The sequence below is a fragment of the Cricetulus griseus genome, chromosome 8 (assembly GCF_003668045.3).
Source record: "Cricetulus griseus strain 17A/GY chromosome 8, alternate assembly CriGri-PICRH-1.0, whole genome shotgun sequence".
Classification (NCBI taxonomy): Eukaryota; Metazoa; Chordata; class Mammalia; order Rodentia; family Cricetidae; genus Cricetulus; species Cricetulus griseus.
The window spans coordinates 55,396,720-55,424,471 of record NC_048601.1 but is presented as its reverse complement, the minus strand read 5'-3'; the positions used below and the strand labels follow the sequence as shown (position 1 = coordinate 55,424,471).

At 47.8% G+C, this 27,752-nt stretch overlaps 1 protein-coding gene across 1 annotated transcript; it reads left to right on the top strand.

Annotated features, from left to right (window-relative positions):
• Positions 1-1,243: 1,243 nt before the first annotated feature.
• Positions 1,244-26,264, top strand: Copg1 (COPI coat complex subunit gamma 1). The gene is made up of 24 exons (XM_027428699.2): positions 1,244-1,399; positions 2,434-2,486; positions 2,986-3,066; positions 3,309-3,380; positions 3,543-3,622; positions 5,531-5,606; positions 5,804-5,896; positions 6,235-6,321; positions 7,398-7,555; positions 7,642-7,775; positions 9,204-9,271; positions 9,452-9,640; positions 11,437-11,532; positions 16,237-16,480; positions 17,355-17,430; positions 18,043-18,146; positions 18,922-19,047; positions 19,316-19,384; positions 21,355-21,497; positions 21,758-21,929; positions 22,518-22,615; positions 23,627-23,765; positions 24,039-24,137; positions 25,880-26,264. Exons 1-24 carry the CDS (start codon positions 1,363-1,365, stop codon positions 26,008-26,010), a joined length of 2,625 nt encoding a protein of 874 aa, XP_027284500.1. The 5' UTR covers positions 1,244-1,362; the 3' UTR covers positions 26,011-26,264.
• Positions 26,265-27,752: the final 1,488 nt, after the last annotated feature.

The following is a 27,752-nucleotide window of genomic DNA, read 5'->3' as shown; positions in this document are numbered from 1 at the left end:
TTCAAGGACAGCCAGAACTACAGAGAGAAACTCTTAAATTTTTATTATGAAAAAAATATTGTTTTTTTTTTTTTTTTTTTGAGATAGGGCTTCTCTGTGTAACATTGGTTGTCCTGGAGCTCACTCTGTAGATCAGGCTGGCCTCAAATTTACAGAGTTCCACTTGCCTCTATCTCTTCAGTGCTGGGATCAAAGGCAAGAACCACCACTGCCAATGGGCTGCCTTCCTTCCTTCCTTCCCTCCTTCCTTCCTTCCTTCCTTCCTTCCTTCCTTCCTTCCTTCCTTCCTTCCTTAATTCCTTCCTTCCTTCATTCCTCCTTCCCTACCTACCTCCTGACAGGTTTTCTCTGTGTAGCCCTGGCTTTAACCAGTCACCAAGCCCAGGTAAAAAAACGACTCCTTCTAAAGGATGTAGATGTGCCATAATTTCCTTTATCAAACCACAGCAGGGAACAATTTTGATTCATTTTTTCCAGGGCTTTTCTCCAGATAAGGAGCGAGGTGTGGATTAAAGATAGTTTCTGGCCTGTTGATGTTGGATGATTTCACCTAGGTACCAGATGAGCCACCCCAACCCCGCCTGTGACCTGTGCTACCATCGCGGCGGACCTTCGTTTCACTCGAGTTTCTCTGAGCACACAACGACCAAAAGCAGCAGTGAGGTGTGATGTCGATCTTCCCATAGCTAGCCAAGTGCAGCAAAATCTGCATGGGACAGAGGCAGACGCGAATTTGAGAGCAATTCCACGCATTAATTCGTTCAACAAGAACTTAGTAAGCAACTACTAGCCCAAAATTATCCATGGGAGTGCATGAAAATCAATAAAGCAAGAAATTAAAAATACAAGATGTTGGACATTGTTTCCGAAAGGAAGGAAAAACAGGCGAGAGAGACTGACAAAGATGAGCAGTTGGTGAAGCTTCCGGAAAAAAGACAATAAACAATAACAGGGAACATTCATGGGGCAGACTTGCTGGATGCTCCGCTGTATTCTGACAACTCTCAGGTCAGAACACTCTTTAAATTCAGCCAGGGCAACTGCAAACATCAGGAACGCACGGGGGCGCAGAGGTGGAGCATCTTCAACTTCAGGTCCTGGCCCCGCCCCCGGTGCCAAACCACGCCCATTTTATTAGCGTTCTCAGCCCTCCCCTTCCGCCCTCCTCCACTCAGCTAGGTCTCGGTTGTCCCTGTGTCTGGGCGCGGTTGTGCGCAGGCGCAAAGCACAGAGTGCGCAGGCGCAGTTCACAGCGCAGTGCTCAGGGCGACGTGGCGGGCGGGAGTACGGAAGCCGCTGGGAGAAGCTGCTCTTACCGCTGCTCTGAGCATCTCCCTGCTGCGTGGACTTTCCCCTGGCACCATGTTGAAGAAATTCGACAAGAAGGACGAGGAGTCGGGTGAGGGACCCTTGAAAGCCTGGGGAGGCCAGATCTTCGCACAGATTCCTGGGGTCTTCCTGGGTGCTCTTCCGGGCCTCTGTCAGAACCAGAGCCGAGGCCCAAAAGGGGCAAGGGCTTGTGCGCAGGTCCATAGCTGTCCTCGGAGGGGACAAGCTGTTCTCGCTCTCCAGCTCTGGACAGGATTGCTGCATGACCTTGTGCATGTCACGCTCTTTTCTGGGCCTCAGTTTCCCCATCTTATTAGAGGAGGGGCGCAAGCTGGATGCTCCTCTGTATTCACATCCCACCTCTTGGTACTTACCAGAGAGCTGCGTGGGTACCAGCCAGTCTTGGCGTAACCAGTTCTGCAGCTAAGAATCCTGACTGTTTCATTCATTCAATAAACCATATATACTGAACATCAGGCACCTCACGGATCCTGATACTGCCAAAGCTAAAACCAGTGGGACACTCAATACCTGTAGTAGGAATATTAGAATGGTCACGTAGTGGAGGGACCAGACAGCAACCAGATAGTCACACACATAATTAATTAGAAGTGTAACATCTGCTATCGGGGACACTCAAGTCACAGGTTAGTTAGTGTTTGTTTTCACTAGTGCATAGATTCACTCAAGTTCTGGTTGTATGAATGAATGCAAAATGTGGCACCGTGTGAGCAAATGGTCTGGGGAAGAGGGGAGTTCCCTTAACAAGATTTATAGACAGATAGTAGAGCCTTGGCTACCACTGGTAGATGATACAGACTTTTCCCCCTTCCCTGTGTTTGGTAGAGTCTTGAAATTTAGGGTCAGGGTTTGGGGATGGAACACAGTTGGTAGAGTGCTTGCCTAGCATGGGTGAAGCCCTGTGTTTGGTCCACAGCACCACATAAACCAGGAGGTGGAGGCAGGAAGATCAGAAGCTCAAGATTTTCCTCTCCTACGTTCCGAGTTCAAGTCCAGCATGAGACTCTGTCTCAAAAAAGAAAAAGAAGGAAAGAAAGTAATTCAGGATCACAACCTGTAATCAGTCTTCTCTGTTCACTGTAGGTGGAGGCTCCAACCCCCTTCAGCATCTGGAGAAGAGCGCTGTACTCCAAGAGGCAAGTTCTGTCACACCTGTCCCATCTGGTCAGGAGTACGTGCCATGCTGTCAGAATAGTAACATATGTAAAGTGCTGCTTGTTCATTTTATTTGCTAAGTATCCGTAGTCAGTAGGGCAGCACAAGCAAAGATTGCAGGTATGGTTAGTAGATGGATTAAGACAAACTCAGGGCTGGAGAGATGGCTCAGTGGTTAAGAGCACTGGCTCCTCTTCCAGAGGACCTGGGTTCAATTCCCAGCACCCACATGGCAGCTCACACCTGTCTGTAACTGGTTCCAGAGCTTCTGACACCCTCACAGAGAATATATACAAGCAAAACACCAGTGTACATAAAAGAAAATAGAAAGGAAGAAAAGTAAACTCTTACCATTTTGGAACACATTTATCTGGACTAATGAGTTATTAGTATACACCCTGTGGTTCCTCAGGTCCTTCATGAACTGAGGGTTGGCTATGGAAGTGTACTAGGCTAGAAGTAACGGTTACTTCTTCACAGGCTCGGGTCTTTAACGAAACTCCCATCAACCCTCGGAAATGTGCCCACATCCTCACCAAGATCCTTTATCTCATAAATCAGGTAACAAGATGAAGGTGGCAGGGAATACTGGGTGTGTGTGTGTGCTTGTGTGCATGTGTTTGTAAAAGTTAAGGGATGCACCCTTAAACTTTTCACAACTCTGTGGTTGGAACTAACAGGCCAGTCGTGGGTCCTCTGAGTTTCCAGCTCTCACTTATGGCCTGGAGTCCCTGCAGGCTCTGAAGGTCTACCCTGGCTGATCTCCTGTCCCAAACTGAGACATTTTTTTATGATTACCACAGGGGGAGCACCTAGGGACCACAGAAGCAACCGAGGCTTTCTTTGCCATGACCAAACTCTTTCAGTCCAATGATGTAAGTACTTCAACCCCTGCTTTTCTGGAGATGTGAGGCCTGTGACGGTATGGTGGAGGACTACCTGTCAGCATGGACTGCCTTCCACAGGTGGCAGGCCTCTCCTTGCCCTGGGCCTCTCTCACGGAGCGGGATTGATAGGGCTTTCTCTCTGTCTTTCAGCCCACACTGCGCCGCATGTGCTACTTGACCATCAAGGAGATGTCTTCCATCGCAGAGGATGTCATCATTGTGACCAGCAGGCAAGTCTTGGGCAGGGGATGGCTCTTCTGATGGGATACATTGACAGAGGCAACATGTACAGCAAAGGGAGTTTGGGCATATGGTCAATGCCCTTTCCTCCTAAGTCCACCCCCCTGCCAGCTTCTAGAGTGTTCTGTTTCCTTCTCACTTGTCTGACCCCCTGCTCCTCCTTAGACATACAGCCAGCGTGGAACTAGAATTATAGCTCACATTCCATCTTGAGCTCCGATGGAAATTGAACCCAGGACCTCTGGAAGAGCAATCAGTGCTCTTAACCACTGAACCAAATCTCCACTCCCTTCTTATTTTTTTCTTGACACTGCTATGCAAGGAGGGGTCCATACAGCCATATTCAGGTGCATTATGGCGGTATTTACTGGGACAGGAGAGATGGCTCAGTGGTTAAGAGCACTTGCTGCCTTTCCAGAGGATCTGAGTTGGTTCCTAGCACCGACATCAGGAGGCTTAAACTCCAGCTTCAGAGGAATCTGATGTGGTGGAGGGCACCTGCACTTATTTACACACAATCCCATGCAGACACAGACACCTACACGTTACTAAAACTAATAAAAATAAATCTTAAAACTTTTTTACAAAGATGATACTGAATGTGTATCAGCCCATGTATGGTTCTGGGATTATAGTAGCAAACAAGAAAGCCATGGTATCCTGTGACATTACTTTTCCTGGGGACACAACACACGTCTCCTCACTCAAGATAAAGAACCCACAGCAGCCCAAAGTCAGTTTGGGGTGAACCAATGTGTTTTATTGGGGTTGCTTACAGTAATATGGGTGAGGGTTTACTCTCAGGAGCAGAAATGACTCAAGGACAGCTACATCACCAAAGCCTACCTTACCCCAGCATGGGTGACAGCTCACAAAGCTGGGAACCTAGAGCACACAGGCACAGCCTGTAGGCAGCTCAACAGGTTGGAGAGTGTCTTTTGCAGGTGCCTCAATTGGGCTAAAACTATTCCGGGCAGTTTGACTGGTGTCTGCTTCTTCCAGGCAGCTGGTCTGCTCTGAGAGTCTGCTGCGCAGCTCAGCTCTTGGTCTGAGAAGGAAGCTCAGCTTTTATTGTTTACTGTGGCAGGGCGGGGCCTAGTGAATCTGGTCCCATTCAGGGATTTCCTGAAGGTATTTTGAATTGTTTACCTTCCTGCTTAAGAAACTTTTCTGGGGCTGGAGAGATGGCTCAGAGGTTAAGAGCACCGACTGCTCTTCCAAGGGTCCTGAGTTCAATTCCCAGCAACCACATGATGGCTCACAACCATCCGTAATGAGATCTGGTGCCCTCTGCTGGTGTGCAGATATACATGGAAGCAGAATGTTGTATACATAATAAATAAGTAAAATCTTAAAAAAAAAAAAGAAACTTCTCTGAAGGATGGAATGTTTCAATATTGGAGGACACTTATGCAAACATAGCCTCCATAGCCTCAGGATCTACATGCAAATAGCAGGTTTATGGAACTATAATGGGCTGTGAAAGCAGTACAGGAGGACACCAGCTTGGCTTTGTACCCAGAAAAGTCCTCCAAAATGGTCTAGATTCTGAAGAAGTGAGGCCCAGACAGAACAAACCACAAGTGGAAAGGCCTGAGAAGAGAGGACAGTTCACTGAGAAGCTGCTCAGTTTGATGCCTTCAGAAACCTCGAGCACATGGTGATCCTACTGCGGAGTGCTGGGATTACAAGTGTGTACCACCATGCCCAGCTCTGTTTTGAGTTCTGTAAATCTCCCTGGAGCTGTTGTTTGGTTAGAGCTTGGCTTGGAGGAGTGAGAACAGAAGGGAACAATACTTAGGAGGCTGGTGTGGTAAATTTAGGCAGGGGGGGGTGTAGATTAGAAAGGGGGATGACTTGGGACCCTACATGTCAACAGTGCCTCCTTTCCCTACCAGTCTGACAAAAGACATGACTGGAAAAGAAGATAATTACCGTGGTCCTGCTGTGCGAGCCCTCTGCCAGATCACTGATGTGAGTTCCTCCCCTCTCTGCCTGCTTCTCAGGCTCTCCTAAGTGAGGCCTCGTCCCAAGCATACTCTTGGTTGTCTGCAACACTCTGAATCAGGTGGAGGAGCAGGGTGGGAGTGTCTCATAGAAGCTTCTGAAAATGTTTGCTTTGCTCCACACCCCATGGTTTCCACGCCTTAGCTCGCCTTCTCCCACCACAGAGCACCATGCTGCAGGCTGTTGAGCGCTACATGAAACAAGCGATTGTGGACAAGGTACCCAGTGTCTCCAGCTCTGCCCTCGTATCTTCCCTGGTATGTAGCTGTGACTGGGCCTGCAGGGGTGGGTTGAAGGTAGAATAAAATGTCTGAGAGTCTTGTTAGAAGAGAACCAGAAACTCAGGGTCCATTGGGAAGAGCTGGGGTGAGTGACTTTGACTTCACACCCCCCCCCCTTAGATGGCAGATTGGTGGGACTGGGATCAGGTGGGAAATCTGCCAAGTGGGGAGAATGAGGGTGGCAGCTGAGCTGTCTGTTTATGGTCTTGGGATCAGGACAGTGAGGAGGCTCTGACTGCATCTGAGAGGGGACATGGGTATGACAAGAAGGGCACCCTTCCTTTTAACTCCTTACCAAATCCCACTGCTCACAGCATCTGCTGAAATGCAGCTTTGATGTGGTCAAGCGATGGGTGAACGAGGCCCAGGAGGCGGCGTCCAGTGATAACATCATGGTACAGGTGAGAATGATGCTGAAAACAAGCAGGTGCATCACACACTTCCATTGTTCACAATGAACTGGTGGCCTCTGGCCAGGACAGGCTGTCATCCTTTCGTCATTGGGTGTGGGGAGATGGGGACTTGGGAGAAGCGGCCAGGGCAGCACATGGGTATTTGGGAAAGAGATTCTTGCTGGAGCTGCTCAAATAGCCAAGTGTGTTGAAAGGCAGGTGAGAATATTTTGTAGTACAGGCTGTTAAAGCCTGCCTGGCCTAGGTAGGCCAATGGCCATCCAGTCCAAACTTTTGCTGAGCTGGCTCTGTTAGTGATGTGAGGTTTCCATCTGAGAAACTTTCCTCAATAACCTAACCTGGTCTGCCTTTCTCCCAGTCTTAGTTTCTTTGGAAAGTTGGAAAAGCAAAACTTAAATGAGAAAACACACATACTGAGGGATGGGAAAGGTTGGTCTGTCCCTTTCCTTCAGTGATTGCCATTCCCTCCGCTCTGTGTAGATCTTGCCTTTGGGGTCACCATTGACCCTTCAGCACATCTCTAAGGGTTAGAGACACCCACATGGAATGCACATACACCTGCCATACTTTGGCCCTCAAATGTCATTTGACTAAAAGTGAACAGAAGTGACCTTAGTACCTTACATCTCTATAAGTAGCATCCCTGGGTTTCTAGCCCTTCAGACCCAGCTTGGCCATGAATGGGTCAGATAAGCAGGGACACTCAGGCCAATCCTCTGGGTGTTAGAATGGTTTGTGTCCCACAGGACAATGTTCAGGTCTTGTCCCCAGCTCTTGGGCAGCTCATTCAATTCTGGCATCTTGTCCCACATAGTCAGGGTGCCTGCAGGGTCCTTGCCAAACCTCTGGTGCAATGTGAGCATCACGTACGTGGTGTGTTGAGCGTTATGCCGGAGTTGCTTTGCAGAGCACTTGGGGAAACTGCTCCTGCCCCTATGTGGATGTCACTGCGATACTTTCTTAAAATAAGAAGGGTGGAGCCAGAGACATACAGTGGCCACAGTGCTGCCCAGCAGGAGACCTGGCCTTATGTGCTTGTTTCTTGTGCTGCCTCTGTCCTGTAGTACCACGCACTAGGACTTCTGTACCATGTACGGAAGAATGACCGTCTGGCCGTGAGTAAGATGATCAGTAAGTTCACCCGTCATGGCCTGAAGTCCCCCTTTGCCTACTGCATGATGATCCGAGTGGCTAGCAAGCAACTGGAGGAAGAAGATGGCAGGTGAGAACACTGGTCTCCTCCAGATAGATGATGCCTCCTGCATTGCTGGATTGTCCCCAACTTCTCATTGCTATGTTCTTTTGTAGCCGTGACAGCCCACTGTTCGACTTCATCGAGAGCTGCCTGCGTAACAAGCATGAGATGGTGGTGTATGAAGCTGCCTCAGCCATTGTCAACCTGCCAGGCTGCAGCGCCAAAGAGCTGGCCCCCGCCGTGTCAGGTCTCCATAAGTCCCTTCCCTGCTGCATAGTTTGTCTGCTGGGCACAGGCTCTGAGCCAGAGATTGTCTTCAGACAGACCATGATCTAGGAGTATCACAGGCATTGCTTTTGAAGTGGGCTGTTTTCAGTTCCTTCTCAGTGCAGAAGAGATAAGTGTGTGGTCCATACTAGCACTGCTAGGCTAGCTGGCTCCAGAGGAAGAGCTGGGGTTGGGGCCCAGGACCTGTAAAGCCTAGTGTGTTCATAGGGTAGCACTGGAGCTCACAGCTGGACTCACAGGCAATGTTCTTAGCAGGTGGGCAAGCCCCTGTCTTCTGACCTTCCTTTCCGGGCTTCACTGTCCTTCTGAAACATGAATGGCTCTCTTTTCTGTAGGTAGTAAAGGCAGGGTCTGTACAAGCCATCCAGCCCAGTATGAGACACTAGCATGGATTCAGTGGGTGTTACTAAGAAGAACCCAGCAGCTTTGTGTTATTTCTGCTCTAAACATCAAGTCAATGCCTTGTCGAGCTGTTCGATGCTGGTGTTAGGATGGGAGTAGTGAGTGTGCACCCAGAGCTTAAAGAGGTGAGGGGCTGGTGCAGAACATTGTCTGTGTTGAGAGTTCAAAAAGGGTCTACATTGGATCCCAAGAATCAGAGAGGGATGAGCACCTAGCCAGGACCAGCCCAGAGGTGAAGGCGTGTGACAGGAGGGTTGGAATGATTGGGCTCTTTTTCTAGAGCTCCCTACAGTGGTGGTATAAACCTGGTGGAAAGATGGGGTTCAAGTATGGAAGGAGCAGTCTCCCTTCTTCCCTGTGGACAAACAAAAGAATAGGTGCATTCACTTACCGACTAACGTGCTCCTATGATATCCCCATATTTCCAGAATAATGAAAGACATAAAGTATAGGCTTTAACAGATATGTTATCCTATTTTAAGAAAATGTTAGTTCCAAACAAATGACAAGAGAATAAAAGCTAAGCAATAATGAAAGGAAGTTGGATATTCCAGAATACAGTCCCATCCAAGGCAATGCTTGAACATAGACTTTAGCTGTGAACGTAGGAGAGATGTGGCTAAGTGCTTGGGCTGCAGATGTGGACAGCCCTTGACTTTAACCCTGCTCCTCTCAGGTGGATGCAACTAAAAGTCACTTTAGTTGCTTTGCTGCGTTTTCTGGGAGTTGGGAGATGACAGGCATGTCACCCACTCACCAAGTGCCTAGCACATGGCAGGTACTTAGTATGTATCAATAGTTGACACCTATGGGGCCCTTACTGACAAGGTTTAGGACAATGCAGTTCTGTTGGCCTCTGCTGAGCTTATGTGCGGCAGGCCTGAGAGCTTGTTCACCTTTGATCCCATGCTGTTCCCCTGGGGCCCCAAGTATTCCACTGTCTGTCATCGAGGGCAGCCTGACATGTGTGTCTGTCTCCCTGCAGTGCTCCAGCTTTTCTGTAGCTCACCCAAGGCTGCTCTTCGCTATGCTGCTGTCCGAACCCTCAATAAGGTAAGAGTTGGGTGGAGAAGAGTGGGTGGGGCTGGCCTGGCTGATAGTAGGTCTCTACCCTCTGAATGGGCTGGGAGAAGAGTAGACATGGTGCCCAAAGGACCTCTGGCCAGGCCTACCCTGTAGGTGAAATGACAGAATTGGGTACTATTGCCCGGTGTCTCTATCCTCCCTCTGCAGGTGGCCATGAAGCACCCGTCCGCGGTGACTGCCTGCAATCTGGATCTGGAAAACCTGGTCACAGACTCGAACCGTAGCATCGCCACATTGGCCATCACCACCCTCCTCAAGACAGGGAGTGAGAGCAGCATTGACCGCCTTATGAAGCAGATTTCTTCCTTCATGTCAGAGATCTCAGATGAGTTTAAGGTACCAAGAACCCTCACAGCCTGCAGTCCCCAAGACAATGGGGGATGTTCTGAACCTGCTGTCCACGCCACCGGCGTCCATGCCACTGCTTGGAGTGTACAGGCCTGCCTTCAGGGCTTTGGCCCTTGTCCCTTTGAACCTTAAGTTCTGTGCTTTTTAGGCCGGGAAGGAGTTTGCTTATTGATTCTTGAAGTTTTTATTGAGCTCTTGCTGTCTGTTCTAGAGTTTCAGGAGAGGGGGCAGCAGTGGACAGGACAGATACCTTCTCTTGGGAAAGATAAGCTTTAACAAATGAACAAATGTGTAAACAGGCCATGACCTGAGATGCAGATGCAGTGAGGAGCTGGCACTCCATTAGCGGCTGCTGGGGACGCATGGATGAGGAAGGCAGTGGGGCCAGAAACAAGGGCCGGATCGGATGTTGGGAAAGAGTTCCAAGGAGACAAGGAGACAGGTCAGCTAGGGTCAGATGCTTTGGAGATGTCAGCACAGGCTGGGCTATTCACTGCAGACCTACTGCTTGTGATAGTTTTTTTTTTTTTTTCTAGACAGGGTCTTATTCCAGAGCTCAGGTTCAATAGAACCCAGGATAGTGTCAACCCTGGAGCAGTCCTCCTTTTATTGTCTCCCAAATGGTTGAGGTTACAGATGCCTGCTTCCATATCCAGCTTATATTTTTCTTTGTTTTTTTTTTTTTGTTTTTTTTTTTTGTTTTTTTTTTTTAAAGGCAGGGTTTCTCTGTATAGTCCTGGCTGTCCTGGAACTCACTCTGTAACCCACATCCTCCTGCCTCTGCCTCCCAAGTGCTGAGATTTAAGGCGTGTGCCACCACTGCCCGGCATGCTTTTTAAATTTTTACTTTAAGATAATTCATAGGAGATCGCAAATATATAAGAGAAAAGGTCTTGGGCATTTCTCTCAACTGCAATGCCCACATCTCGCATAGTCATAGTGTCAACAAGAAACCAGCAATTGTACAATCTAGAGTGCTTACTCAGATTTCATTGGTTATGAGGTGCACATGTGATGCCTTTGAAAATTACTGCCACAGTTAGACTCACCATCATTAGACAGAGCTTGTACACTCCATTCCCAGACCCTCATCCCTGATTCTTGACAGTCTCTCATCTATTGGTATTTTCCATAGTTAGATTATTTTAGTGCAACCTAAATAGAGTCATGAAATGTGTCCCTGGGGAGTTTTCATCAGAGCAGAGAATGATAGGAACAATTTTTGATATAGCAGGATAAATCCTAGAGTGTGGGTTGTGAAACGTGGACAGAAATCTACTCTGCCTGTGGGCTGTATGAAGGCATATCGATAGGCTGATGGTGTGGTGAGATTTGCACATGAGATCAACCCCTCTGGACAGTGGAGGATGAGTTGGAGGAGAATCGTATCTCTGAAGATGAAGGGGCTTAGAAGCAGCAAGAGCAATGATGTAAGAGCAATGTGAAGACTTGAGCCAGTTACAGGAAGAAAGCAGAGGGAAGAAATGAGATTGCCAAAGAGACCTCGAGAAGAGAACAGAGTGGAATATTGGGTGAAAATGTCCACGGCAGGAGAGAAGCAGGCCAGGCAGGGTTTGGGGAGCTAGACCTGCACTTGGGCTACTGAGACTGCCATGTTTTCCTGCCCTGGGGGACCTCAGGGCTGTGTTCCCCAGCATGGAGTGATTGGTGTTCCTCCTGGTTTCTTGCTCTTGTGTTGGGCCTAGAGCATAGTCTTGCCCAAGGAGGGACTCTGTGACTAGGATTGTCAGGGGCTGCTACTCATATGTGTCTCTCTACCCCAGGTGGTGGTTGTCCAGGCCATCAGTGCCCTGTGCCAGAAATATCCTCGGAAACATGCCGTACTCATGAACTTCCTGTTCACCATGCTAAGGGAAGAGGTAAGAGTGGGGCCACTGGGGTTCTGCTCGCTTTTTTGGTGCAGAGAGTGGCCTGGCTGCCAAGATCCGTTTCTTGGTATTAAGCTCAGAACACCGTTAAACAGCTAGTTTCCTGGAGCCTGCGGCACTTAAACTCCCATGCACAGATGATGCAACAGCACCAGCCGCTCATAATTACAGTAGTAATGTATGACTCACCAGCATGGCAACAAGTCCAGCGGGTGCCCCAAGGCAGTGCCTGTGCAGAAAGCAGGATGTCAACCTATTGCAAAGTCAAGCTTAGAAGACTGACTGCATTCAGGATCTTGGAAATTGTGCTAAAAACATGGCTTTGGTCCTGGAGTTTGTTGGTTTTTGTTGTTGTTGTTGTTGTTTGTTTTGAGAAAGGGTATCTACATAGCTCTGGCTGTCCTGAAACTAACTATGTAGACCAGACTAGCCTTTAACTGACAGAGATTTACCTGTCTGTCTCCAGAGTTCTGGGATTAAAGGCTTGGTCCACTATGCCTGGCTGGTTCTCTTTTTGTGCTTGACATGAATCTGTGTTTTTGTTTGTTTGGTTTTTTGAGACAGGGTTTCTCTGTGTAGCTAGACCAGGCTGACCTCCAACTCAAAGACCCTCCTGCCTCTGCCTCTCAAGTGCTGAGATTAAAGGCATGCGCCACCACTAGGCTTGTTTGTTTTTTATTGTATGAACAAAATTGGCAAATTCATAGGTTCAAAAGCAAGTGTGTATTGGGGGCTGGAGAGATGGCTCAGCAATTAAGAGCACTGGCTGCTCTTCCGGAGGACCTGGGTTCAATTCCTAGCACCTACATGGTGGCTCCCAACTATCTGTAACTCTAGTCCCAGGGGATCTGATGCCCTCTTCTGACTACTACAGGCACCAAGTATACATGTGATTCAGATATACTTGTAGGCAAAATACTCATACATACAAAATAATTTTTAAAAAACAAACAGTGGAACAGATTTGGCCCATAGATACACAGAACCCTTTACCCCAGTCCAAGGTGGACCAAGGGCCAACAGGAGAGCAGCTTTTGCATTGGTTCCTTGGGCTTTCTCAAGGTATTTCTCAAGGATAAGGTATTGATGCCTTAACAGCCATCAGCTGCAACCCCACTGTTAGAGAGTATGTGGGATATGTGGTCTCCTGATTCTCCTAACAGTCCTTGTCACTAATATTTTAAGAATGAGGACTCTGGGGCCAGTGAGATGGTTCAAGTGGTAGAAGATGCTTTGATTTTAATCCCTGGATTCATGGTGGAAGCAGAGAACCAACTCCTGAAAGTTGTCTTCTGACCTCCATGTTTGTGATGTGACATGTATAGGCCTGCACTCACACACATATATTACTTATACACAAAATGGTTGGGTGTGTGTGTTTTAGAAGGACTGGAGAGAGAGAGCTTAGTAGTTAAGAATACATACTGTTCTTTCAGAGAACCCAAGTTTGGACTCAGTATTTAGCACTTTATAACTGTTTATAACTCCAGCTCCAGGGGATCCAACAGCATCTTCTGGCTTCTATGGGTCAGTCTGTACCTGTACTTACACACACATACCCATACTCAGGCACACGCACGGGCATGCCCCCCCACACACACACATTTTAAAGAAAGGAAGAAGAGGATTCTGGGTGTAGCTCGATTGGTAGAATGTTTGCCTAACATGCACAAAATCCTGATTTTGATTCCAGCACTGAATAAACTTGGTAGCTGTCCCAGCACTTGAGAGGTAGGAACAAGGTTAAGAGCTCAAGTTTATCCTTGGGGACATAGTGATTTTGAGGTTAGCCTAGGATACACTGGACCCATGTAAAGGAAACCGAATCTGAGACTATTGTGACCTGAATGCAATGACTTGCCTCCCAGGGTATCCTGAAGAACAAAGAAACACTTTGTGGTATCTGAGCCAGGTGCCTCTCGCCCTGACCCATGCTTTTCTCCATGAAAAAGCCCATGCTTTGTCTTCTCAGCTCTCTGGCTGCCTCCCAGAAAGCTACATGCTTTACATAGCAGTCAGGTACTGGCTTTACTGAGGGGACACAGCACTCAGACTTATGAACTTGCCTCTCTCCTGCAAACATGTGTCATCTTGTCAGAGCCAGTGACTGCTACAGCCGAGATTGAAATAGCATTTGAGGGTTTGAGGTGTGTGGTACCTTACTGACCTGTGGCTCACACACTGAGCAGATAGCACCTTTGTCTTCTTTTCCCCTTGAGATTAGTTCTTACTATGTAGTCCTGACTCACCTTAAATTTAGGATTGTCCTACCGCAGCATGTTAAGTACTGGAATCACAGGCATGCACCTGCCTGGTTCAGATCACTCTCCCCCCCTCCCCACTCTTCAGAACAACCTGTGAGGCAGGCACACTAATGGCTGAGTCCTTAGAAGTCAAGTGAGAGGCCAGTGACATGGCTAAAGGCACTTGCCACCAAGCCTGATGGCCAGAGATCAGAGTTCCACCACTGAAACTCATAAAGCTGAAAGAGAGCCATGACAGAAGGAGAGAAGTGACTTCTACACGTTGTCTTCTGACTTACACGTGCTCTGATGCATGCCCATGAGCACACACGGGCTGGATGGCACTTTCTTCTCTCCTGCAGCCTATCCAGCCCATTCCTGTGTCATCACAGTCCACAGAATACAAGTTTGGGGTAGGAAGAGTGCTGGGGATCAAATCAGGGCCTCTGTCCTCTCACCTACACCCTTCCTTGATCTGGGGTCTACATATGTGTACGTGCGTATGTGTGAGAGTTGGAATTACAGGATTATACAGCCGTGTTTAGCTCGTCTCATAACTTTTTAGTTTTCAAGTTTAGTTTCATGGGATGTATGTATGTCTAAATGCAGTGTCTGTGCAGGCCAGAAGGGGGTGTTAAGATCCACTGGAGCTGGAGTTACTAGCAGCTGTGAGCTGCCTGATGGGGGTGCTGGGAACTGAACTGTAGTCCTCTGGAAGAGTAGCAGGTGCTCTTAACCACTAAGCCATCTTTCCAGGCTACCCCCTTGATAAATTTTTTTTCAGTTAGATTTGTTCGTTTTATTTTATGTGTGAGTGTTTTGCCTGTATGTATGTATGTATGTATGTATGTATGTATGTACACCATGTGTATGCTTGGCGTCCTCAGGGATCAGAAGAGGGCATGAGATCCCCTGGAACTGGAGTTATGGATGGTTGTGAGTCAGTGTGTGGACGCTGGGAATCAAACCAATTTCTCTGTATGAACAAGTGCTCTTAACTGCTGAGCCCCTCTGGCCCCAAGTCTTTTGGTTTTTAGCTAAGACTGTATCTATTAAACACTGTCTCCCCATCTGCCTCTTCTAGCCTTTCACCCACAGTTCTTCTGTGTTTATGAATCTGACTGCTTCAGTTATCTTGAGGGGAATCAGGAAGTGTTCTTCTTTTTCTGCCTCCCTTATTTCCCTTATAAATGTCCTTGGATTTCATATATATATTATAACATGTATCATTTTCTTTTTCTTTTTTTTCTTTTCTTTTTTTTTTTTTTCGGTTTTTCGAGACAGGGTTTCTCTGTGTAGCTTTGGAGCCTATCCTGGCACTCGCTCTGGAGACCAGGCTGGCCTGGAACTCAGAGAGATCCTCCTGCCTCTGCCTCCCGAGTGCTGGGATTAAAGGTGTGTGCCACCAACGCCCGGCTCATTTTCTTCTTTTTCAATGCTGAATAACATCCTTTTAAAGTACTGACTACAGTTTGTCCACTCATACTCCTGTGAACACTTGGGTTGCTTCTGTGCTGTCACTGTTGTGACAGGTGCTTCGAAGATTATGAGTGTAGAGAGGTGTTCTGTTGCTGATACCCAAAAGTGGAATCACTGGGTTAGCTAATTCTGTGCTTGATACCTTGAGGAACCACTGTATTGTTTTCCACGTGGGGTGTGCCACCCATTCTGCCTTTTTTCATGTCTCCCATAGCCAGGCTTTCAGTTTCAGGTGAGTGAGTCTGTTAGGTATATAGCAAGCGAGGGTAAAGGAGAAAACAGCAAACTGCAGGTAGACAGTAGAACATAAAGTTATACACACCATCCTGCAGGAGTGCTTGGGAAAGCCATGGGGAACAAGTCATTGAGGCCCTTGTTGACAGAGAGTCCCCTACAGACTGTCTCCTGTCAGGTGAGGCTTCCAGTGAGTCACATCCACCACAGGTGTTTCTACTGTGAGATAAGCAGTAGGGGAGCCTTTTGCTTTGGGAACGAACTGCTTAGCCATCTTAAGGGACAGTGTGATTTTACTTAAGTGATTTACTCTCCTGTTCTCAGTGGTGCTGTTTTCACTCTTTGAGCTGTATTGCTGTTCTCCTTTGTCTTCTCACGGGGCAGGTGACACCATCCCTGGACATGGGTCTTGAAAGACAAAACATGCTTGGATCTGAGGCCGGCGTCGGGGTAGGGGTAGGGAGCAGCCCTTCCTCCAGAGCCAGCTTCTCACTGGGCTTTAAAGCACATGGCAGTTCTCTAATAGAGTGTATCTTTCTCTCAGCACGAGAATTGGGGTCCAGAAGGTTCCCATTAAGCTTTCTGCCCTGGTGAGTTTCCAACACAGACAGAAGCCTAGGCTCCTGTTTCCAGCTGTGGAGCAGTGTCTTGGGCCAGGCTAGGCTCTGGGCCTCCCTCAGCTGACCTTGGCTGTGGGAGGATGTGAGCTCCTTGCTCAGCTAGACATTTGTCTCTGCAGGGTGGCTTTGAGTACAAGCGCGCCATAGTGGACTGCATCATCAGCATCATTGAGGAGAACTCAGAGAGCAAGGAGACGGGACTGTCACACCTGTGTGAGTTCATTGAGGACTGCGAGTTCACTGTGCTGGCTACCCGGATCCTGCATTTGTTGGGCCAGGAGGGGCCCAAGACCAACAACCCCTCCAAGTACATTCGCTTCATCTACAACCGTGTGGTCCTGGAGCATGAAGAGGTTCGGGCAGGTAGGTCTGAGCTGGGGTGATCCTGGGCGCTTAGCTTTTTTGCGGTGAATTTGCCAGTAAAAGGACCCAAACCCCCAGGGGCATGACCTCATGAGCTGTTTTTTATATTGTCAGAAAGACTTTATATGTCATGCATCTGGATAAATGATTTTCTACAATTTAATTTTTTTTAAAGGTTTCCTGTTTCGTGCTTAGAGGGTTTTTTTTGCCTTTTTTTATTTTATTTTATTTTTGAGATAGGGTATTGTTATATGGCCAGGCTGGCTCGTACTCGAAACCCTCCCGCTTCAGTCTTCTGTATGCTGGAATCACAAGTATGCACCACCATACCTAGGGTTTTTTGTTTTGTTTTGTTTTTAAACTTGAGATATAACACACACATAAAATTTACCTTTTTATATAAACAGTGATCTGGCAGTCTACCATCTTGTTCTTAATTTCATCTTATTTTCCATTTCCTACTTCTGTGCATCCTTAAGAAGATTTTCTTCTTTTGGCAGCTGGTGTTCACTATGTGATGGTTTATTTTCTCATATGCTGTACTCTCAGGCCTATTTACATACACACGAAGCTGTTCTGAGGTGAATAGCCTGACAGTGTTGATAGTGTCTGTGGCCTTGATCATTTGAAGGTAGCCCGTAGAGCCCTAGAACAGAAGCTACTGGTCTTCCCTTTTCTCCAATAACAGGAAGAAGTAGTTGAGGCCTGGGTAGCACCAGGATCCACCAGGATTGCACAAGAGTTGTTCTAGGATCGTATTGGTGCCACCCACTACCTCTTCTGCATGAATTCTCTGAGCACTAGTGGGCACCCTCAGCTCTCTGGCAGGTGGGACTGAGGAGCTGTTGGTGAATCATATTTACCTTGGAACTAGGTGCAGTGAGTGCTCTGGCCAAGTTTGGAGCCCAGAATGAAGAGATGTTACCTAGCATCTTGGTATTGCTGAAAAGGTGAGTCTGGGTGCAGAAGCCAGAGAGCATAACAGTGTCCCCTTGGTCCAGTCCACTGCTTTGTCCTTCCAAAGAATTTTTTTCTTTCTTTTTTTTTGGGGGGGGGGCAGGGTTTCTCTATGTAGCCCTGGCTATCTTGGAACTTGCCATGTAGACCAGGCTGGCCTCAAACTCACTGAGATCTACCTGCCTCTGCCTCCTAAGTGCTGGAATTAAAGGTGTGTACCACCATGCCCAGCAAAGATTTAATTATTTTTATCTCATTTGTGTGAGTTTTTGCCTGTGTGTATATCTGTGCACTGTGTGTGTGGTGCCTAGTACCTGCTGAGTCCAGAAGAGGGTGTAAGTATGTCTCCTATGAGCTCAAGGGAACCTCTGTGTATTTTGTGACATTTGGTTTGTCTTCTTTCCTGGGTGAGTTCTTTATTAGGGAGCTGTCTTCCACTCAGCTGACCAGCCCCTTGTATTTTATGCTGTCCATTTTAGAGCCTCCACTCTTGGCAGCTGAGCCTTAAGAGCTCTGCATCGCCCTGCCACCCCCATACAGCCCTACAGGGTCCCTTTGACACACTTGCTACACTCAGTCAGGGTTACCTTGTGTCCTGACCACAGGTGTGTGATGGATGACGACAATGAAGTGAGAGATAGAGCTACCTTCTATCTGAACGTTCTGGAGCAGAAGCAGAAGGCCCTCAATGCAGGTTATATACTAAATGGTGAGTCTTCTTGCCTGCCCAGGACCCAGCCCCCTCTTGGAGCCTTTAGACCTTCCTGCGGCCTTAGAGCAGGTGTGGTGTCCCTGACCCAAGACATCCAAGACCATACATGTTTCTCTGGACTTGTGTAGCAAACTCTTGGATTGATGTGATTTCAGAAGTGCCAGAGTCACATGGCTTGAACTTATGTCAGTGGCAATAGCCAAATAAATTGAAGTACTCCTTATGTGTTACTCTGGCTTGAACCCAGCTTACACATGCTTGGCAAGTCTCTACCATCATGTTGTATCCTCAGTCCAAAGCATTTGTTGTTGTTTTGAGATAGTATATCATTATATAGCTTAGGTTGGCCTGGAATTTTATGACAGTCTTCTTGGCTCAATGTCCAGAGTACAAAACACTCATTAATAAAAATGTTTAAGTCTGGTGTGATGGCTTTTGCTTTTATCCCAGAACTCCAGGGAGACTGAGGCTGAAGGATAGGAAGCTCCAAGTCAGCCTCAGCTACAAAGCAAAATGACATTTCAAATAAAAAAAAACAGTAATTAAAATGGAAACTTTTGTTGCCTTAGTAATTTTTCGAGTCACTTTGTATTTACCTACCCACCAACCCTCTGGGAAGGAGGATGAAGAGTAAGGCTCAGAGGTTCCATGGTTTTCTCAGCATCAGCACATCTAGTCTTCATAGTGGGGGACCCAGGCTTCTGTCCTCCCTAGGTGCATCATGTCTGTCTGTCATGCCTGCCAGGCAGAATGACCTCTCCACTGGCTTTAGGTCTGACCGTGTCTATCCCTGGTCTGGAAAGAGCCCTGCAGCAGTATACACTGGAACCATCAGAAAAGCCATTTGACCTCAAGTCTGTGCCTCTGGCCACCACCCCTGTGGCAGAACAGAGACCAGGTAAGGTCCTGCTCATCCCCAAGGCCCATGTGTCACCCTTGGCTGCAGAGTGGACCAGGATGGGTGGGTGTGCTGAAACGAGGGAGTAGCCTTTGCCACCTCTTGCTTCAGGCAGTGGAGATAGCCATGCTGATAAACTGCTGTTTTCCTTTCATGTTTCTCTCTTGGGAGAGCTGGCATTTAGAATGTCTAAGGAATAACATGGGTTCAGCAGCAGCATGCTGCTGTGACTGGAGCTGTGGGTCACCAGCTGTACTTGCTCTTGTAGAAAGCACCGCCACCGCAACAGTCAAACAGCCAGAGAAAGTGGCCGCCACTCGACAGGAGATCTTCCAGGGTGAGTATTGGTCAGTATGGTCAGAGTGACTTCAGAGCCTGCCAGCTACTGCTCATGTGGGACCTGGTCTCCACCTCTGATTGGATTCAGAACTTCAGAGGATGTATGTGCCTCCGTGGTAGAGTGCCCACTTAGCCTGCTGGAGACCCTGCCTTTCAGCCTAGCACAAAGACTTTTTAAAGAGAGTGGGAACTTTATTGGTTCCGGGGCTCTGGGTGATTGAGTGTACTGGGGCTTCATTCATGTTGGACTCTGAGTGCTTGTAGCCTGGCTGCCAGGATGTGTGATGGAGTGTAGCTAGAGTTCAGAGACACTGATGCTGTGTTTTTGATTCCTTATGTGTTCAGTCCATGTTGCCTTATAGACTAGTTTTGAAACTGAGAGACTGTTGTCAACTCGCTCAGCCCACCTCCAAACCTCTTGTCCTGTATCTCTTCAGTATTGCTGCAGTAGCACTTCCTGAAGCCTTGTGATGCACGTAGCTGACCAGTGACTACCAGGGAGAAATCTTGCCTTATAGAAGGGAAGAGATCAGAGTCTGAAGCTGTTAGAGGTGGTCACCTTTCTCAGACACCTGGCATGTGCCTCTTCAGCTTATGAGGAATACCAGAATTAGCCTGGCAGAGTCTTGGTAGCTTTGGGCCAGGAACAGGCCATGTTGCATAGTGGGAGTCTTACCTACAGGACAAAAAAAGTTTTATTTATTAACTTATTTATTTATTTATTTATTTGTGCTGGGATTGAACCTAGGGCCTCAAGCATGCTGGGTATACGTGTTCCAGTACTGAACTGTAGCCCTTGTTATCTTTGCTATGTTGAGACAGCATCTTTTTTTTTTTTTTTTTTTTTTTTTTTTTTTTTTTTTTTTTGGTTTTTCGAGTCAGGGTTTCTCTGTGGCTTTGGAGGCTGTCCTGGAACTAGCTCTTGTAAACCATTCTGGTCTCGAACTCACAGAGATTCACACCTGCCTGCCTGCCTCTGCCTCTGCCTCTGCCTCTGCCTCTGCCTCTGCCTCTGCCTCTGCCTCTGCCTCTGCCTCCCGAGTGCTGGGATTAAAGGCGTGCACTGCCAACGCCCGTCAAGACAGCATCTTAATGAGGTACATAGGCTAGCCTTGATTTCACTCTGTCCACGAGGCAGACCTTGAATTGGATCCTCCTGCTTTGACCTCCTGAGTAACCGGGGTTACAAGCCTGTGCTGCCATGTCTGGTGTTTCTGTAACATTCTGAAGTAGCTTATCATTAGCCATAACAGCACTCACTGTGATCTCAAGACTCAGCAAGCTGAGGCTGGAGGATCACAAAGTTGAAGCTAGCCTGGGCTACAGAGTTAGACCCTCCAAAGAAGTAGCTAATCGCTGGCCATATGCCTTAACTGGCCATTGCATAGGGTGGATTTGTCTTTCACTGAATTTGTAACTTCAACAGTACGCACCTCAATTCGTAGTCTTTTCCCTTTAAGAATCGTTGCCGAGGCTGGAGTGATGGCTCAGCAGTTAAGTGCACATGCTGTTCTTACAGAGGACCCAAGTTCAGTTCCTGACACCCATGTCAAGTGGCTAACAGCTGTCCCCTTCAATCTTAAGGGGGGGGGAGGGAGAGAGGGAGGGAGGGACGGAGGGACGGAGGGAGAGAGAGAGAACCATTGATGAACTAACGGTAAGGATTTTCAGGTGGATTAGGCTGGGGCTTGGGGTCCCGTACTGGGTGAATTGCTGCAGAGGTCTTATCTTCCTGGAGGGTTATACAACTTGAAGCAGGCAGAGCTGAGGAATGGGCAAGTGTGCCGAGGAGGAGTGAGCAGCCAGTTGGACACGCGCCTGGAACTAGCTCTTCTTTCCTGGGTGAACTTCCCTCCTGAGGAACTTTTCCTGAGGAACTTCCCTCTCAGGGATGGTATGAGGCCTGGGGGTTCAACACAAACTGGTGTGAGATCCAGAAACCAAGTTAATGTCATCTGTGGATTTCAGAGCAGTTAGCAGCGGTGCCTGAGTTCCAGGGGCTAGGGCCCCTCTTCAAGTCCTCACCTGAGCCAGTGGCCCTCACTGAGTCAGAGACTGAGTATGTCATCCGATGCACCAAACACACCTTCTCTGACCACTTGGTGTTTCAGGTAAGCATGATAACCTGAGATCCTGCTGGTGCCTGTGCCTAGGAGCAGTCCCAGATCTGATGGGTCCTGTAGGGTTGACCATTGAGTTGGTTGGGGGCACCGCTTGATGACTGTACCTGTCACCAGCAGGTATGTCTCATCCCTCTTTGCCCAGGACTTCTCTAGCCTGTGAATGCCAACCAGGCAGAGGGCTGGGAATGGGGGGTGTATCCTGGCTCTTCCCGTATAGCAACAACTAAGCCCTACTCCTCCTTATCCAGTTTGACTGCACAAACACCCTCAATGACCAGACCCTGGAGAATGTCACAGTGCAGATGGAGCCCACTGAGGCATATGAAGTGCTCTCCTATGTACCTGCCCGGAGCTTGCCCTACAACCAGCCTGGGACCTGTTACACGTTGGTGGCTCTGCCCAAGGAAGATCCTACAACTGGTGAGCTCTCTGTAGATACCACCCAGGCTCTGTGGGAGTCTGTACATCAAGGATGGCACAAAAATTCCTTGATTCAAACATGAGAATTGTTCAGGCCCGAGTTCTTTTCATATATTATCTTATTTCATTCTCATAGCAACTCTGTGAGGGTAAGTTCTGCCTATTCTTGCTCATAGATGAGGAAACTGAGGCTTAAGTTAGGTGGGTTTATTAACTTAGAATCAAAGCCTGTCTGATCTTCAAATGGGTTAGTACTCTTTCATTATAGCACACTACCTCTCAAAGACAGGCACAAACACCCAAACATCTCAAATTTATTTCTCCAGTGATATTACCAGCTTTTTTTTTTTTTCCATCATGGACAGTGGCCTGCAGCTGAGGCATGGTCTTAGCCACTCTGCATTGTCTCTGTTTCTTTGGTCTTTTCTTTGGACCTGTGACTTGACATTCCTGTCCTATGAGGTGGTGCCTTTGTCCAGCATGCTGGGGCTGATGGCATAGTGGCTGTTACTAATGCAGCCTGAAGGGCAGGACATGTCCACCTGACTGTGAAGGAGCTTGTCTTCATCCAGCCCTTCTTCCCCACAGTGGCATGCACATTCAGCTGTGTGATGAAGTTCACCGTTAAGGACTGTGACCCAAACACTGGAGAGATTGATGAAGAAGGCTATGAGGATGAATATGTGGTAAGAGGACAGTGTCAGGGACTGAGGACATGAACTGTCTATAACTTCAGTTACGGGCTCTGATGGCTTCTGGCCTTGGCAAGCACCGCATGACTGTGGCACATAGTACATATATATCCATACACGTGTACAGATTTTTACGATTTTTTTTTTTTTTTTTTTTCTGAGACAGGGTTTCTCTGTGTAGCTTTGGGAGCCTGTCCTGGAACTTGCTCTGTAGACCAGGCTGGCCTCAGAGATCCACCTGCCTCCGCCTCCCATGCTGGGATTAAAGGTGTGCACTACCATACCACCTCCTGGCTTTTTACATGCATTTCTGATAATTTTCTTAGGATAAATTCCTAATTGGCTCAAAAAGAAAGCATGAAGACTTTAGTCACTGTAGTTGAATTGCTTTCTACGTAAATTGGGCCCCTGTGCTCTGCTGGGCCGCAGAGTCTCGTAGTCAATAGAATACATCTGCATTCACCCTTGTGTATTGTAACAATCGTAGTAGAGAAGAGCCATTTCTCAGCCAAAATGACTGAGGTGAGAACTGCCTTAAGACTTGTCCCCTGGGGAGCTGCAGCTGAGGTAGTCCTTTCACTGTAGTAGTGGCTGTGTGTTCGATAAACACCCGCAAGAACAGATTTCTCTGAAGATCTGTTGGAGGAAAGAAGAAAGAGCCTTGGTGTGGACACAGTTCAAGCTGGCTGAATGGGAGTATTAAATGTCAAGTCAGCTGAGATGACAATAGGGTCCAGCCTATGTTGGGCCTCGAGGGCACAGCTAACGTACAGAATCTGCTGAAGAATTGGCTGCTGCCTGTTGAAGGAGGGCCACTCTCACTGAGTTGCCTTGGGATGGGTCCCAAGGTAACTTTTTCTGTGTCCTTAAGCCCACCCTGTCCCCACACTGGCAGATAGATATCTGCAGGAAAGAAGGGATAAGTAGATGAGTTCAGAGCAGAGGCCTAGAAGTGCAGAGCAGGAAGTCTTTCCTGAAGTCTGACTTCTATCTGCGTTTCTCCAGCTGGAGGATCTAGAAGTTACTGTGGCTGATCACATCCAGAAAGTCATGAAAGTGAACTTTGAAGCAGCCTGGGATGAGGTGGGGGATGAGTTTGAGAAGGAGGAAACATTTACCCTGTCTACCATCAAGACACTTGAAGGTAAAATGCTGGTCATACTATCTCTGATCTGGCTGCTTTTCAGAACCCTCAGCTATTATACTACAGCTACCTCATGCCTCCCCTCTTCCCACCAAAACTCCTGGCCATATCTAGAGCACCTGTGCTGTGTGGTGGATTGCGGTTGGGCTTGGGGTTCCATGGGAAAGTGCAGGCTTAGTAAGGGTGAGGCCCAGGATTGAATTAGTACCCAACAAATACACACAGAGACAGACATGCACACGAGACTTACAGTGCTGGGGTTTCTTCCTACAGAGGCTGTGGGCAATATTGTGAAGTTCTTGGGAATGCATCCTTGTGAGAGGTCAGACAAAGTGCCAGAAAACAAGAATACTCACACGCTGCTGCTAGCTGGTAAGGAACACCTGTGGGGAGGGCCTGGGTAGCTTTACAAGTGGGCATGCCATTGGGTGTAGTCCTAACTGGGGTTTATCCTTTATCCTGTGAGGCTAGCTGCACTAGGCATGACATGATGGCTCAGCATTTCTCCCTGACTGCTGGTGTCTTGAAGCAGCACCTAAAGCAGCATTGGGGATCCAAATGTCCCCAGTGGGTCCATGATCTAACATTGGGATTCAAATGCCATCTCCCCAGCCCCCAGTGTAGTTTTAATGTGAGTTTTTGCATTTTGAATGAAGTGTCTTCCATTCATATTTCTTTTTCAGTGACTTGTCTGATGTTCCTTTAATTATCAACTTAATTGGTTGGTTTTTGGTTTTGGTTTTTCTTTTTTTTTTTAAGATTTTTATTTATTTATTATGTATACAACATTCTGCTTCCATGTACAGCTGCACACCGGAAGAGGGCACCAGGTCTTATAAGGATGGTTGTGAGCCACCATGTGGTTGTTGGGAACCGAACTCAGGACCTCTGGAAGAGCAGTCGGTGCTCTTAACCTCTGAGCCATCTCTCCAGCCCGTGTTTTTGTTTTTTCTAAGAAGAATGTGTATGGGGCCTGGCCTGTAATTTCAGTATCTGAGAGGCAGAGACATGAACTTTTGTATGTGTTTAAGGCCCAGGGCTCAAACTCCTAAGCAAAGCAAAACAAAAGAATGGCCATTCAAGCATTTTGTCTTGGAAACTTTCAAACACATACAAAACTTAAATAGTGCTTATAATGAACACTAACGGTCTTCCCACACTCAGGGCAGCTGTGCCCACTTCCCCAGAGTATTTTCATGCAAATTACTTGTGTAATTCATGTGTAAATACTTGATACCCGGTGTTTAACATAAAAAAAAGGCCGTAGGTGGACAGTTGTGGAGATGTAGCTGGAATTGAGGGGATTGGAGCTAGGGAAAACCTGGGGCCTGAAAACTGTGGGATTGAGGCTAGGCAGATTCTGGATGCAGAGTCTTGCTGTGTAGCACAAGATTCCTTGAATTTGTAATCCTGCTTCAGCCTTCAATGAGCCACCATGCCTGCTGTGTTTTGTTTTGTTTTCTCCAGTGCTGATAATCAAACCCAGGGCCTTTTGCCTGCTCGCAAAGCAAGTGTTTTACCATTAAGACACACCCAGCCTTGTTTTTTTTGGGTGGGGGGACTGGTTATTTTGTGGGTGTGAGGTGAATGTGTTTACAAACAGGATTGGGAAAATGTTCTGCTTCAGTGAGCACACAGCTCACTGCCACCAGGCTCACCCCTCTGGCCGTGATGAGGCAACTCAGTCCCCTGGGTCTGTCAAACACCTGCTTGTGGTTTTATTCTTATTAGGGTTTTCCCCCTCATCAGCACTCTCAGATTCAGCCACCATGTGTGAACCTCTAATCTGAGATTCTAACATGAGACTTTCAAATGCCTGCGCTCACTTGAGCCTGGCAGGAGCTTGAACTCACAGAGATCCACCTGCCTCTGCCTCCTGAGTGCTGGGATTAAAGGTGTGCGCCACCAACGCCCTACTAATAGTTAACCTTCTTACTGCCATCCTTTATTGTTAAGGGTTCTGGAGTTCAAAGAAGCAGTGAGATTTGCACAGGTCTCCCAACTATGCCTCAGCATAGAGGCGGCCTTTATCAGTTGCTGCATATGTCACACTTAATATAGCCTCCACAGCCCCTTCATCCTCACAAAACCCTACTTCCTTTCTCCTCTTCCAGGTGTGTTCCGGGGTGGTCATGACATCCTTGTGCGCGCCCGACTTCTGCTTTTGGACACAGTGACCATGCAGGTGACAGCAAGAAGCTCAGAGGAACTGCCAGTAGACATCATCTTGGCATCAGTGGGCTGAGGGCTGGCCTAAGCAGGCCCTACTCCTGCCTTTTTTCAACACTACGTTGAAGTAGCTTCATCCCCATGAAGCCAGTGGAAACCCTTCCCCACACCTCTGTATTCAGAAACAATCACGAATCAATACAGATTTTTTTTTTTAATTCCATCCTATCACCCAGGAATGCTAGGGTAGATTTTGTTTTCCACCTTGCCTGCAAGAAGCCATCACAAATGAATAAAATGTTCAGATTTTCTTGCATATTTATCCCCAAAGAAACTGTCTTATCTCTATAATAAGTCAGCATGTATTTCTTACAACTGCTTCTTCTGCAGGCTTGTGCTCAGGGCCTCCACTTCTCCTGGAGGCCTCCCTTCACCAAGTGGAGCATGAGGTATCCCCTTGGGGCTGTCAGTTCCAAGCTTAGGATGGGGATAAAGGCTGGCTGAATGACAACACCTAGCAGGTCTGATGACCCATCTTCAGGTGTTTATAGATGGATGGGTCTCCAAAGGGCTGAGGTCCTTCAACGGTGTTCCCTGATGAACTCTGGATTGGGGATGTCCAGAGTGTCTGCTCTGGGTCAGTCTGTGAGTGGGAAGAACAGTCCGTGTTCTCTTTTGGCTGGAGTAAGAAATCCTAGGGTATGTCCCAAGGGCCATGGGCTTTAAGCTCAAATCAGGTGGTTTTACACCATTGGAAACACCAGTAAGATTTTTAAAGAAGTGGACCTACTCTGGGGGCTATTGAGATGGCTCAGCAGGTTCGGCACTTGCCAAGACTGACTACCCACGTGGTGGAAGGAGAGAGCTGTTTCCCAAAAGTTGTCCTCTGACCCATGCACACCTTGTATGTGGTATGCTCGTGCACATATTCGTGTGCATGTTAGAACATATGCTTGCACCTTTAGGCCAAACCCCACAAGGTGAAGTGATTGGCCACACCTGAGCATAGTTAAGAAGCTGTCTGTGCTGTGACTGAACAGTAACTCATGATTTATGGTTGTGGCCCTCCATGTGCTTGGCTATGCCTGCTGTGTTGAACTCAATCACATAACATGGAATTTCCTGTCACCCTTAAGAGGTTATAAAGAGTCAGATTTCTCATTTGTTTGGGGGGGGGTTGATCATGGAGGTGCTCCTTGAAGACATTCCTCTGCCCCACCCTCCTGCATCCCTCTCCTGGGGATGCTCTGGAGCAGCTGCTCTTGCCTGTCCTTTCTCTCCCTCCCACTTCCTTCCCTCCCTCCTCCCAGCCCTTACAAAGGGCCTCTCCAGGCTTTAAAGGAAAGCCTGACCTTCCCTTTAAGGCTCCATCATGCTTAGACCTCCATTATTGTATTCTTTCTGCCTAATGCCTTCTTCTCCTACCCCCAGGCCAGATCATAGCCTGGAGCCCATTACATTCTAATAAACCTTGCTAAAGGGAATTGTGTGTCAGCTCTTGTTTTTATTTAATGTTACACACACACACACACACACACACTTACTTGTTAAAAAGGAAACAAAGTGGGACTTCCTGACCCTTAAAGGCTTCCATGTGGAGAGCTAGAAAAGCTCATTCTGGTGGCTGTCCACATTTGAGGGTGACTTGGAAGGCAGGATTGGGAAGCAGACCCGCTTCCTGGTTTCAGGAAGGAGGAAACATGGGGTCTCCTTGAGTGCTTGTCTCAAGTGTGTGTGTTTTGTTTTGCTGTATGAAGGCGCATCAGTGGAGCCTGGTGTCTAGCATGTGCCATGGCTCCTGTGGGGAGGAAACCCCGA